The sequence below is a fragment of the Mus pahari genome, chromosome 15 (genome assembly GCF_900095145.1).
Source record: "Mus pahari chromosome 15, PAHARI_EIJ_v1.1, whole genome shotgun sequence".
In the NCBI taxonomy this organism is placed as follows: domain Eukaryota; kingdom Metazoa; phylum Chordata; class Mammalia; order Rodentia; family Muridae; genus Mus; species Mus pahari.
The window spans coordinates 31,561,988-31,575,385 of record NC_034604.1 but is presented as its reverse complement, the minus strand read 5'-3'; the positions used below and the strand labels follow the sequence as shown (position 1 = coordinate 31,575,385).

The following is a 13,398-nucleotide window of genomic DNA, read 5'->3' as shown; positions in this document are numbered from 1 at the left end:
TTTTTTTTTTTTTTGAGACAGGATCTCACTATGTATCTCTGCCAAGCCTGGAACTCAGTCTGTAGCCCAGGCTGGCTTCAAACTAAGATTCTCTCATCTGCCTACTCAGTGCTGGGATTAAAGGTATGCACCACTGTTTGTTCCTGTGGGTGCACACGCGTGTTCAGCTGCTTGTGTGCATGCACATGTGTGTGTGGAGACCAGAAGTCAACCTTCATATTTTGAGACAGGGTCTCTTCTGGGTCTGGAACTCACCCAGTAGATTGAGTTGGCCAGCCTGCAAATAAGGTCCCACCTGCTCTGCCTCCCTAGCTCCACATCAAGCAGTTTACTAGCCGAGCTATCTCCCCAACCCTAAAAATGACACCTCTAGCCTCACTCTCCTTCATGACTTCAGATCAATCTAATTTCATCTCCTATCATCCTGGGTATGTCATAGGCACCTTATACATAGTGAAAATAAAATTGATAATCTTTCCTTCCAGTCTTGGTCCTGGTTCTAGAGCCCTCAGCTCAGTAAAGGGTAGTACCAGCCAGCAGCCTGCAGACCCAAGCATTTCTGTCTGTCTGGTCGTCTCCCCTGACATCCGATCTTAGTGCAGGCTACAGTGAGGACTTGGTGAGGTTCTGTGGTTGCTCTTTCTCCTAGTATTTCTTAAATCCCTCTACTTTTCTTTATGTGTTCACTGTTCACTATTAAGGTTCTGTGTTTTGTTTTGGTTTTGTTTTTGTTTTGGAGACAGGGTTTCTCTGTGTAGCTCTGACTGTAGACCAGGCTGGCCTCGATTTCAAAGATCCACCTGTCTCCACCTCCCAAGTGCTGGGATTAAAGGTGCCCAGATTTTCTTTGTTTTGTTTGTTAAAGACTATTGCAACAACCTCTAACACAGTGATTCTCAACCTGTGAGTCGAGACCCCATCCACAGGGATATCCTAAGACCATCAGAAAGCATGGATATTTATATTATGTCTCATAACAGTAGCAAAATTTCAGTTATGAATTAGCAACAAAAATAATTTTATGGTTGGAGGGTCATCATAACATGAAAAACTGTATTCAAGGGCCACAGCATTACAAAGTTTGAAAACCACTGCTCTAGTAGATTTTGAACACTTACATGTGTGTTCTATAATCCTGTACTTAATAACATCTCTAAATTGCAGATCTCAGACAACTGTATTTGCACATCACAGGCAACTGGATGGACCAGATGCTTAGCCTTTGACCGCAGCTGCCTGGACCCACTGGGGATAAAGTGACCTATCTCGAGCATGCCCTTTGTCTGGTCACTACTCATAGTCCCTTCTGTGAGAAGCTGAGTTTTCATTTTGGGCCTTAGTGAGAGGAGGTGCTGTACTCACTAGAGTTTAAAACCTAGTGGCTTCACGACAAATACTAAGACTTTGGTGGCTTAAGACCATGTATAGTGGGCCAGAAGTGATTATGGACACCTTTTATCCCAGTACTCTGGAGGCAGAGGGAGGAAGATCTGAGTTTGAGGCCAGCCTGGGCTGCATAGTGAATCCCAGGACAGCCAGGCATATGAATTCAGACCTTGGGTCAAAAAAAACCATACCAAAACAAAACAAAAACAAAAAAGAAGACCCAGTGTAATCTGACTGATTCTCACTTGGCCGTCATTGAATAAGAGTGGCCCCTATAGGCTCATATATTTGAATGCTTAGTCATCAGAAAGTCTTGCTATTTGAGAAGGATTTGGAGGTGTGGCCTTGTTGGAGGAGGGGTGTGCTTTGCAGTTTCAAAAGCCCACATGAGGCCAAGTGTGCCTCCCATCCCCTTTAAGGACATCTTTAAAATTCACTCTTTTAAGCCCAGTGGTCTGTGTGCCTGCCATGTGCTGGGTGTGGTTCTTGTGGGAGAGGTGGAGTGTTTACCAAGTCAGACGAGCTGTGTCAGAGCCTGTGCCACAACAAAGCAAGCCAGAGACTGCAATGAGGGTGTCATGCTTTAGACTTCCTTGGAGCTGCCTTTAGTTGAATATTTAGGACAGGAGTCTTCTTTGTTTTAATTGTTTTATTTTTTTGAGACATCTCACCTTAGCTCTAGCTGACCTGGAACTTGCTAGGTAGACCAGCCTGGCCTTGAACTCATCTGGCCTCGATCTGCCTGCCTCTGCCTCCAAAGTGCTGGGATTAAAGGCGTGAGCCATCACACCTGGCTGCTATGTAGTTTTTGTAAATTTAAAAATTGAGCAAATGGGTGAGTGCTGTTTACTGAGCACAGACGGCCTGAAGAGAATAAGTATAAAATCACCTTTGTTGTAAGCATGCCGACCTGTTTAAAAAACAAAAAAGCAAAACTGTCTACTAGGCATACCAAAGTATTTACATGTCTGAGACTCCGTTCAGGGTGGCTGCTGGGACCTAGCAGGCAGCTGGAGGGGGCTTAGCTAGAGAGGCAGTCCTGTAGGAGGGAACGTATGGTGACTGAGAGCTAGGAAGATGTGCCTCAAGAATTATGGTGGCTGCTGGTGAAGGACTGAAGCAAATCAGAGAGAAGCCCTGGGGCCTGGGCAGCAGGGCTTCCAGCCAGCACCATACTTGTAATCCTATGGAAGCAGAGTTGGAGCGGGCTGAGGAACAAGCGGGAGGTGGAGGCAGCTGCTGAAGCGATTGGCTAAGAGGGTTGTAGCTGCTGGAGGTGCGCCATTCTAAAATGCCAGCGCTTTGGGATGTTGAAGCAGGGGGATCACTGTGCGTTCCAAATGCCCAGGTAATTCTCCTGTCTTTGTAGGAGCACCAGGGTTGTAGGTTCAAGCGGATCTGACCTCTTTTTTTGTTGGCTCCTGGGGCTGTCAGCTCGAGTGGCAAGTGCTTCTCCTTGTTGAGCTGTGTTGGTGGCCCAGAGGAAACATTTTTCAGTATTTCATTTTAATGATTTTCCTTGCCAAGCTGGATCTTAAGTAGCTTAGGAAGAAAGAAACAGTAGGTGGGAGTGGGGTTCCTGGGAAGGCACACAGTGATACACTGGGTGCTTAAGGAGGCTGGTTTTGATTCCTGTAGAAACACAGAGACACTGTCCATTCTTACAGTGGGGAGAAAGGACAGTCAACCACAGGTTGCTTCGACTCCGAAGCGGAAAGTAGAGTAATTATTACATCCCCCCATTGGTGAGCTGAGAGACTGTGGGGTATAGTTTGAGAACCAGAGACAGAAAGTGTGAGCTTCTTCTGGAGTGGGGACGGGGGACGTAGTAAGGCTTTAATAGGGTTGCTGGCCACAGAGTATCTTTTGAGGGCCGTGGTCTGTGGAGTGGTCTTCCAGCAGTTCCTAGCCACTATAGGCATGGATAGGTTTAATATAGACTGACCTTTTGACAGGTAAGTGCAGCAGGGGGAGAGGGTAAAGGAGAAAAGTTTGTGCATGGAAAATAACATTTTTTTTTTTTTTGTAAGAAAATTGACAAATCCTTTGCTGGTCTGTGGCAGCTAGGCTAGGTAGGTAGGAAAGGGAAATGGTGGATGGCAGAGGGTGGTGTCAGACACATAGAAGGTCGAGGCTGTGGTGGTGAGCAGGCTGTCTGGAGCAGGCACAGGAGCTGTAGCTGTGCAATCTAGTGGAGGGCCTGAGCTGAGTGGCTGATGAGGAACGGAAGGAGCATGGGGTAATGTCAGTGGGAGGGAAGGCAGGGAGCCCAGGGAATGAGGGCTCACCCGGGCCGTTGGGAGTGGGGTGCTGAGAGTCAGACGGACACCACGATTGCCAAAGGAAAAAGTGGGCAAAGCTGTTCTGTGAGCTGAGTGGGAGCGAGGGAATGGAAAAGGAGTGGAGACTGCCATGTCTGTCAGCTCTCTCTGAGTCTCTACCACCCAGGAGAGAGGTTAGCAAATTACAGCTGCTGAAGGACTGGCCTACGTGTCCCTAAAGGCCAGCCGTGCCTGTTCCTTAGATCACACCACTCGTTCACACATTTGTCGAAGGCTTCTTTTGTGCTGCAGTTGCAGACAACCCCATAAAACCTAAACTGTTTATTGTCTGGCATTGTAGAGGAAAAATTTACTGATTCCTGATTTAGACAGAGGCTCTCAGACTCCAGCAGGTTTTGGAATCACTGGATGGCTGTAAAAACACAGATTACTGGACTCAACTCAGAGTTTCTGATTCAGCGAGCAGTTGGGGCATTTCTGACAGCCCCCTGCCAATGCTTGCTTCTGGGATGGGAACCACGTGAGAAGCACTGCCCTTCAGGGCTCTTCTCTCCTGACTCGGCTAACCCAAGTGTCCCAGCCCGTATCAGTGCCAGCCATACGACAGGATTTCTGGGTTTTCTTCTCCACTGGTGATGGTTCTTTGGCTGAGCTTGTTGGTGCCATTTGCTTTGGACAAGTTGTTCTCACTGCTTCTGCACTCCTGTAAGCATCCCTTCACCCTCGTCTCTCCCAGGGTGTCTGATAGCCTGGGTTTTCCTACAGCTTAAATGGTGGTTGTCAGGGAAGGTAGCCTCAGGGAGCCTGAGGGGGTAGCCAGTGGTTGGAAAGAAGAAAGGCGCTAAAGCAGTATGGTACTTTGTCATGGTGGATTGAGTTGAGCAGGGAGCAGGGGATCCAGCAGGCTTGGTGTGTGACCCACCCATGGGAGCAGCGTCAGCTTCTCCGCAGGAAAGCCACGCTGTGTCTGCTTATTGAACAAGTTATGGGCTCCTGTCCTTCAGCACAATAGCTTCCAAAGGCATTCCCAACATAGCTTCTAGAAGATGCAGGTACTTGTCCCTGCTGGGGTGGCTGCTTGCTTTCTTTGATCTTGTCCCTCAGTGCTGTAGCTATGCAGTCACCATGGATCCTGGCATCTTCAGTGGGAGTCACAGATGGTCAGTACCTGTTTCTCACAGCAAACCCTGTTGTGAGGCGTTCCTGCCTTTGTGATGTCGTCTTCCTCCGGTCAGGTCATGGACGTCCCCACTGCGTCAGGTGCTCCTACCGGCTGCAGAGGCCTTTCATTTGGCCTCCTGACTTCCTACTTGTGCCTTCCGTCTGTCCCTTTTGCTTTCTCTCCCTCTTGCCTTCCATATGGGTTTCCTGTCTGCCAAGATATACTCCCTTACCTTTTTAGCACATCTTGGCCTTTTTCCAGCTTCATTGTGGTGGGCAGCTGCCACCCTGTGACCAGCTGCACCTCTAAAGACTGAGCGAAGTCAAGAATCTGTGGCTGTGTTTGTGTTTGTGTGTGTGTTTGTGCATGTCCACCAGTGTGTGTGAGTGTGGGTGGAGACCAGAAGTCAACATTGGGTATCTTCATTAGTTGCTCTCCCCCTTATCCTTTGAAGCAGGGTCTCTCACTGAACCTGGAGCTTATAGATTTGCCTGACTGACTAGCCAGGGGTCACCCTGTCTCTTACTCCCTACTTAGGATCTTGGTGCTATATGAAGTATGTGCTGACAATCCATACCACCAGCTGAGCCATCTCTCCACCCTTTTAAAATAGTATTTCTTGTTCTTCCTCTCTTCCTTCCTTTTCTTCCTCCTTTCCCTTCTTCCTCCTCCTAGTCTTTTAAATAACAGCCATGTGCTAGGTTCATAGGCATAAGCCACCATGCTTGTTTCTTAGACTTTTAGTCGGGAATGTCAAGGATAGATGAGGAGAAAGTAGCCTTTGCCTTCAGCTTTCTGATTGGGAGGGAAACTTGAAGTTGGCAGATCCCCGGATTCACCACAGGAGAAAGTGTGTTGGCTGTGGTAGCACAGACTCAGAGCCGAGGGTCTCTGAGGACAGGAGTCTCCCCAAATCTCTGATGCAGTAGAGTCGAAGACAGTCTTGTCTGTTGCCCCTGCAGCCTGGATTGGAGGCACAGGCTGGCTGGAGGCTTTGATCCACCATGTCTTCCCTCTCCCCGTATCTCCATATGTTTTACTTTAATGGTTAAGAGTCTGTGGCTGAGGGAAAATTGAGAGGCATAGAGAGGAGACATGTCAAAACCCTAGAGGGTAGAGGATCAGAGAAAAGAACTTGATAGCTAGTATGGTGCTGCACACATAGTCCCAACACTTGAAAGGCTGAGGCAGGAGGATTGTGAGCTCAAAGCCATCCTGGACTAAAAAAAACAAAAAACAAACAAACAAACAAAAACCAAGCTACATGGTATTAGAAAGAAAGCCCTCAGACCTTTCTTATACCCCAAGGCACAACAAGCAGGAAGGAAAAAAGTGCAGATTCAGGAGAAAGTTCCTAAGAGAGGAAACCTGGAGAGAGTCACAGGCGAATTACCTCAAGAGTCTAAGAGATTGTGTCATGTCGGGAAGTTCTGGGTACTTGAACTTTGTCCCTCTGATGAGACTGAAAAGCAGGTCTCAGATGTCCCTATGTGGGCAGTAAGTTCAGCAGTGGCACCTCCCCAGCTATGCTGAGCCTCGCAGGAAGTTTCAGAAATTCTTAATCAAAAGGAGGTCCCACAAGAATGTCACTGCACCCAGAGCTCTGTGGTTTGTTGGGCCGAGAGAATTCCCTAGGGAAGGGTTGTGAAGGGAACTGTGTGCCAGGCAGGTGACAACTGCAGTCAGGACAGCACGTGCCTTTCCCAGGACTGCTGTGGGAAGGTGGGTTCCGGGGTCCCTGGAGCTTACAGGTGACCATTGTCTGTGAGCAGTCCACAGCAGAGGGTCTGGCACCAGATGGGGTAGTTTCTTACAGATCCCAGAGTCGAAACTGCAAGAACTTGAAAAGGTTTGCTTTATAGCTATAGCAGTTGACTCGCTAAAGCCTAAGGGCCTGCTCTGTTGTGAGATCAAGGCTCTGAGGTCTCTGTTGACATCAGAGAAGTTTTAGTTGTAAATCTATATATATCCAGGGGCAAAAGAGTAGAGGCCAAAGCCCAAACAGGAAAGCCATTGTGAAGAACAATCACTATCTGCCCTTGCTTCCTCTGGTGCATGCTCCCTATTTATTGAACTTGGAAGGGAAACAAAAAGGACCAGTGAGTGAGTGGACCAGTACTCCCAAGATGCTCTCCTGGTGAATGCACCACTTCAACCAGCATGAGCTGCTGCTATGCAGGGGCCGGTCATCCTAGACTCTAGGACCCAGGCACAGACAGAACCAAATTCTGCCCACTAGACATTTCCTTCTCAGATAAGGTGACACTTGAGAAAGGCCTGGAAGAGCTGGGTTTGGGAAATGATTAGGTCATGAGGGTAGAGCCCTTTGGATGGGATTAGTGCCCTTATAAGAGACCAAGGAGCTCATTTCTACACTTCAAGGATGGATGTACTGTCTGTGAGCCAGACAAAGCCAACCAGATTCTTAGTCTGCATCGGTCATGGCCCTAGTCTGCAGAACATTTATGTTTAAAAGCCACCTCTGTTATGCTCTTTGGCTTTAGCATCCCACACACTAAATAGCTTTGATTTTTACTCTAAGATGGAAAGCTGGTGGAGAGAAAACTTTGAGTGTAAAAGGAAGACCCCAGCCACAATGTGGAGGTCAGGAGAAGACAGTCAATTCATGAAGGTTCTGGATATGTTCTGAGACAGGGCTAGCAAGGTGTGACAGACTCACCGATGCTGCACAGTGGCTTTGTCTAGACCCAATGCAAGAATGGAGCTACTGTCCCAGAAAGGGGTGACCCTGACTTTGTAATCCTTTTAGGAAGTAACTACAGAAAGTCAAGGGAGAAAAAAAGATTAGCTAAATCTTGGTACCTTCATTTTCTTTATCCTCTGTGATGGTTTCATTTACATTTTTGGTTGGGTTTGTTTTCTCACAGTTGTTTTTGAGATGATTCTAGCATAAAAATGTTTACAGACATTTGCCAATTGATGGGGCCAGAAGTATAGGGTCCTTTAGGTCCAGAAGAGCCTTTGGTATGAAGTATTTGTGGAGATATCTCTTCTCATGTTCTGTGTTGATTTCTTAGCTATAGTCACTACAAATTCATACATTTAAAAAAAAAGTATGAATTTAAAAAAAAATTCCCATTTCTTGGAGGCCAAGAGGCCAGAACGACGGTATAGTGGGCCTGTGCTTCCTTTGCAGGGCTGCAGAAAGGCTTGCTTAGCTCCTCCAGCTTTGTTATGGACCAATCACTCACTCAAGTCTCTGCTTAGAGCACACACGCCATTCTCCCTCTCTGTGCCCTTCTTTATATCACCTGCTTTCAAGGACATTAACTGGGGTTAGCCTCCATAATGGGACCAAATCTGGAGACTTCTGTTCCTGATTAAGAGTGTTTTCAGGGGTAGCAGGGATTAGAACTCAGGGCATGTTTTGTGAGATAGTTTACCTCACAGCAGGTCTGGGTTGGATATCATTTGGGCTTGGTTATTCTTGATGTTGAGACAGGAACTATTGAAATACTTAGAAAGGCTCCATTATTGAACTATTTATTTATTTTTAAAGAATTGTCCACTAAGTTTATTTAAAGATTTAAAGGGCTGGGTTTGATGGCACACACCTGTAGTCCCAGCCCTTGCAAGACTTGAGGCAAGAGGACGGCGACAAGTTCAGGGCCAGCCTAGGCTACACATGGAGTACCAACGACAGTTCAGGTTACACAGGAACATCCTGTTTCTAAAAATAAAAGCCAACCAGACAATGAGTCTTAAGGAAGATAAGCTTATTTACACTATCTTTTTTAAAAATATTTTTACATATTGTGCGTGTGTACGCTTTGTTTGCATATATGTGTGCATACTGTATGTGTTCCTGGTACCCAAGGACATAAACAAAAGGTATTGGATTCCCTGGAACTAGAGTTATGGATGGTATTGAGTTATGATGTAGGTGCTAGGAACTGAACCTGGATCCTCTGCAAAGAGAAGCCAGTGCTCCTAACTGCTGAGCCAGCTCTCTAGCCCCCAATCTGCCTATTTTATTTTATTTTTTTTAACTTGAAGACTTTAGGTTATACTAGTATAAAATTCATGAAAGAATGAAGGAAGAAATGCTCTGGGATATTGTACTGATGCTGAGGATTATAATCTGCATTTGTTTGGAAACCTGGGCAGGATGAAGTGGCCCTTGCTGATTTTCTGAGTTTATGTTTTTGCCATCTGTGTCAGCAGTTTGTCAGACCAAAAGCACCAGACCCAGGGCCCTGAGCACTAGCTATGGCTGGGGAAGTCCTGCTTCCTCCACCAGCTCTCTCAGCACTTCTCATGAGGCTGGGTCCAAGGTGCCCAGGTGGCATGTGGCACTATGACTGCTATCCTGTGTGGGCACATTCTTCAGTGATGAGCCAGCAGTTATATCAGTATGTGCCTCTTAAACTCACAACTCTATGGGCTGTTTATCAAAGGAAGTTCAGTCCCCAGTCTATCACAGTGATAGGCCATATCACTGTTAGCAGTGTAGTTAAGCAAAATTCCATAGCAACAGTACACAGTTGGGGCCGATGAATTGTCACAGTCCTGATGGCTTTTATGGGGCTCCTCCTGGTGTTGTAAGGAAGTGGGTGAAGTTGGCAGCTGGGAGGTGAGTCAAGGCAGGTCAGGTTAGAGATGGGCTCACATATGCTGGTGGTACAGATTGGTGTTTGCTTCTGCAGAGTGAGCCTTGGGATGCGTGGCTTGACAGCTATCTGGCCATAGAGGAAGAAGTTTAAGGTAGAGACTTATAGACTACTCATTAGAGCTTTGGTGCAGATGAGCACCTTGTAGATAGGCTCTTTTCCTGTCTGTACCTTCCTGTCCCAAGCAAGCAGATCCGGAAGGTCTGTCTGCAGGTTGTGATACTCTAGGAGGATGGTGATATGTGGCCACCAGCCCTCCACTGGAGACTTTCCCTGGGCCTTTGGTGAAATGTGGAGGGCACTGGTGGCACCTGGATCCGCTGTAGCAGCCCCAGTGTGGTCCCTCCGTCATGTACCCTGGGAGTGAAGACGGGTACTATTCCTCTAATGGGCACTGTCCTGTCTCCTAAGAGGGAACACAGCCACAACTTTGTTCCCAGGGCAGGAGCCTGTGGTAAAGCCACCATGCTTTTGGGATGAGCACAGGACAAAAAAATGTATATACATCATTTCCTTTGACTAATCTTTGTGGTCCCAGCCCTGATGTGGCTTTTGAAAGTAGTTGTTTCTTTGTGGAAGTTGAGGGTTTTAATTCAGAGCAGAAGATGAACTTCCACAAGCCTGATTTACCCATGTGTCATTGTTCTGGATTGTGGCAGCAGCAGATTCATTAGAAAAGCAGATTGCAGCCTGACTCATCTGCCTGAGTGAGATGTGCATGGGCTCACAGATAGTGTGGTGCATGCTGTCTGCTCTGTACACCAGAGGCTATGGGTGCCTGGCTCAGACCATAGAAAACTCTGAGGAGACAGGCCATTGTGGGTCAGAGCCTTCATCTGGTATAATGTCATGAACTTACTTTAGGGGAAAAGGTGCTATGCCTGCCCTCTACAGGGTCTTTGTGCTCCCTATACCTGGCCAGGTCCTCCCGCGGTCTGAGCAGAATGCTGTGGACAGGTGAGCTGTCTCTTACTTGGTAGCATGTCTGCTGTCACTGTCCAGGGAGGACACCAGAACCTGTGGCTGTAACGGCTATACCTGCTCACTTTGGTCCTAACCCTTCTCTCTCATATTACAGCAGAAGAAGTCCTACCTGGAGCGGAGCGTCAAGGAGGCTGAGGACAACATCCGGGAGATGCTGATGGCTCGGAGGGCACAGTAGGAGCTGCTGGGAAATGCCTTCCCTTCTGATCCCTTCCATCCTGTCACGGCAGGGGCTGTGCAGGGTACTGCCCTCCCTCTGCCCAGCGGCCCCATCTCTCCATCATCCTGAGCCCCTCGGGTCCCAACTGAATGTCTGCCAACCCCTGCTCAGGACACTCTTCTTTCCTGGGGCAAGCCAGGAGCTCTCAACAGAGGAAGGATTGGAGGGCAGATGGAGAAAGCTGTCCAAGTCTGTCACTAGGCATGTGGGTTAGACCAGGTTAGGCCAATAAAAAGCTATGTCTTACTTTATGACATCTGCTTTTCTCCACCCGAGGAGAGAGAGGCAAGTGTCTTCCTCAGCTTGTGTCCCTTTTTCCCTCCCCTTTCTGTCCTTTGACAGGTGACTCATGGGCCTCTGTGTAGAGCATTAGGAGGAAGACAACGACAAGCTGATAGGTGGTGGACAGAGCCACAGTTGGCTTCAGGGTTCCTTCCCTGTTTTCTCCCCAGAATTCCAAAACAAAGTAGCAAGCAGCGTCTCTGGGCTCTGGCCCTGTCCTGCCCGTGGTGTGCCCATGGCCCTGCCTCCTAGCTCCCTGCAGTGCTCAGGACAGCTCATTCTCTGTGCAGCTTTCAGGAACTTTACTGCAGGTCAGTTAAACACAACTGTTACTGAAAACTAGGTGTAAACTTAAGTATTTAGAACAAAAACTACTAGTAAACACTCAGAACTCCTCCCTTCCTGTTGCCTTGCACTTGGCCTTTAGACAAACTCCTGGGATAGTTGCTGAGTGCAGCCAGGGTGTTATTTGGTGGTGGGCTTTAATTGGGAACACTGATCCAGTGTGTAAAGACATAACATTGTTTCTAGAGACATGAGCTCATCTAGCCAGGTTCGACTTTCACTTTTGAGGGATGGAAGTACACCCCCCTCCCCTTGAACCCTGTCTGCCTTCCTCCACTGTTTTAGATGACAGCAGGCAAGGCTGCCCTGGTGCTCTGTAGCCAAGGAGACTGACAGCTTAGCGACACCCTGTGGCTGAATGTGAGAAGAACAGGTTGGTTGACTAGTTCAGGAGTGGGTGGGAACAAGAAGAGCCTCTGTTTACTCTGTGATTATGGACTCCTGGAGAGCAGCACTGGGCAGTCCAGGGTCACCCAGAGATCCCTTTCCCAGGGCCTGAGCAAAAGCGAGTCTAAGCGGTGTTGGTAAATATGCCCGCCTGAGCCATCTTTGACACAGGGTCATGGACCGAGCACTTTTAGGAGGTAGCCAGAATAGAAGAAAAGCTCCTCTTTGTGAGTGGACAGTAGGTCTCACGTGCTGACCTGCTCACATCTTACAAGCCTTGGCGGATGGAATATAACAGAATCTGGGAGAAACAGAAGCACAGCCCCATGGTGGGTTAGATTACCTGGAATAATTCACACAGCCAGATTATGGACATATTTATTGAAACATAAAGGGTACAAGCAGAGAGATCTAGCAGTGTGTCACATATTGCCATTACCTTGAGTGTATAATTTAAACATTATAAATATANATTTCATAACTAAGCCTTTGGCCAAAAAAAGTAAATTATTTAGCACATTGGTTAAAGATCAGTAAGAAATGAGTTTAGAACATTAAAAAGATCAAGTCACTGAACTAAATAGCAGTAACCCTCACTAATCNAAAACTCCCTAGGACAGAAAGTAGAGGTGTCTGCGCAGAGCTAGCCACTTATAGCAGTCAGAAGAGATGGGACCAGGCACACCTAACGGAGGTGGCACAGAGCGGCCAAGCGGAAGAGCTGGGCTCATTAGATGATCAAGTGAGCATGTCCCAGAGGCAGCAGCAACACAGAGCAGTCCAGCAGGCTGTGAGGCAGGTGGATGGGCCCAGGTCGTCTCTTCTTTGGTCTTCCACCACATACACTGGAAAAAGAAGGAAGGTGAGAGTGAGACGGGTCTGGTATACACCTCAGGCCTGCAGTTGCCTCCCAGGACCAGAGAAGAGTGACAGCAGTGGTGCTATGCAGCCTGTCTCTCCTGCAGAGGAAGGCGGCCTTTCCTCCCATCACTCAAGAACAACCTTCCTCCTCCTGGGAATGAATACTAGGGACACTATAGAATGACCTAACCAAGGCAGTGAAGCTGGTGACCCTTAAATAGCTGATAAGCCAGGAAGCACTGTCCCCTACACTACATAAGTGTGTGTGTGGGGGTGGGTGGGTGGGTGGGTGGTGTGGTGAGGGGACACTCCTGCAGATTCAGCTAAGCCAAGCAGAATTAAAATCTGCATTTTAAAGGAATGATCTGGAATAAAAAAACAAAACCAAAAACCCCACCAAGCAGTGGTGGCACATGCCATTAATCCCAGCTCTCAGGAGGCTATCTGAGTCCCAGAACAGCCAAAACCACACACGGACCAAACACCAATAACCCCCTCCCCCACAGAATACAAACTTGAGTGATACTCAGCTGCAAATTATACTGTAATGCACATGGGGCAGGGAGTGCAGACTGCTGGAAGCCTTGAGAATGGAGTTGCAAGTATGAGCCTACACTACCTCAGTTACTCTTCCCCTAGGGGCGGGTTCTATGGTGAGCTGGAGTTGGCAACTCCTTAAATCTTAGAACCCTCATCAAATCCATACCTTCAAACTTGCACAACAGATGAATTTGTGGATTTTATGAATCGGATCAGCCATGCAAGTGGGCTTTCGGCTCTAGTCCCATGTTTTCTGTTTACACCTTGGCAGCTCTGGGACTGGTGTAGGAGAGTGCCCTGGAGTATTAGGTATCTGGC

The 13,398-nt window shown here is 47.8% G+C and overlaps 2 protein-coding genes across 2 annotated transcripts in view; one reads left to right on the top strand and one right to left on the bottom strand.

Annotated features, from left to right (window-relative positions):
* Pfdn1 (prefoldin subunit 1) overlaps positions 1-10,916 on the top strand; it is a 54,023-nt gene extending 43,107 nt beyond the window's left edge. The window contains exon 4 of the mRNA XM_021214526.2: positions 10,540-10,916. Within this exon, the coding sequence (XP_021070185.1) occupies positions 10,540-10,623 (84 nt within the window). The 3' untranslated portion in view covers positions 10,624-10,916. The remainder of the gene's footprint in view (positions 1-10,539) is intronic.
* A 1,124-nt stretch (positions 10,917-12,040) lies between these two features.
* The window catches only part of Cystm1 (cysteine rich transmembrane module containing 1), a 58,115-nt gene continuing 56,757 nt past the window's right edge, over positions 12,041-13,398 (bottom strand). Inside the window, exon 3 of the mRNA XM_029546804.1 lies at positions 12,041-12,524. Within this exon, the coding sequence (XP_029402664.1) occupies positions 12,418-12,524 (107 nt within the window). The 3' untranslated portion in view covers positions 12,041-12,417. The remainder of the gene's footprint in view (positions 12,525-13,398) is intronic.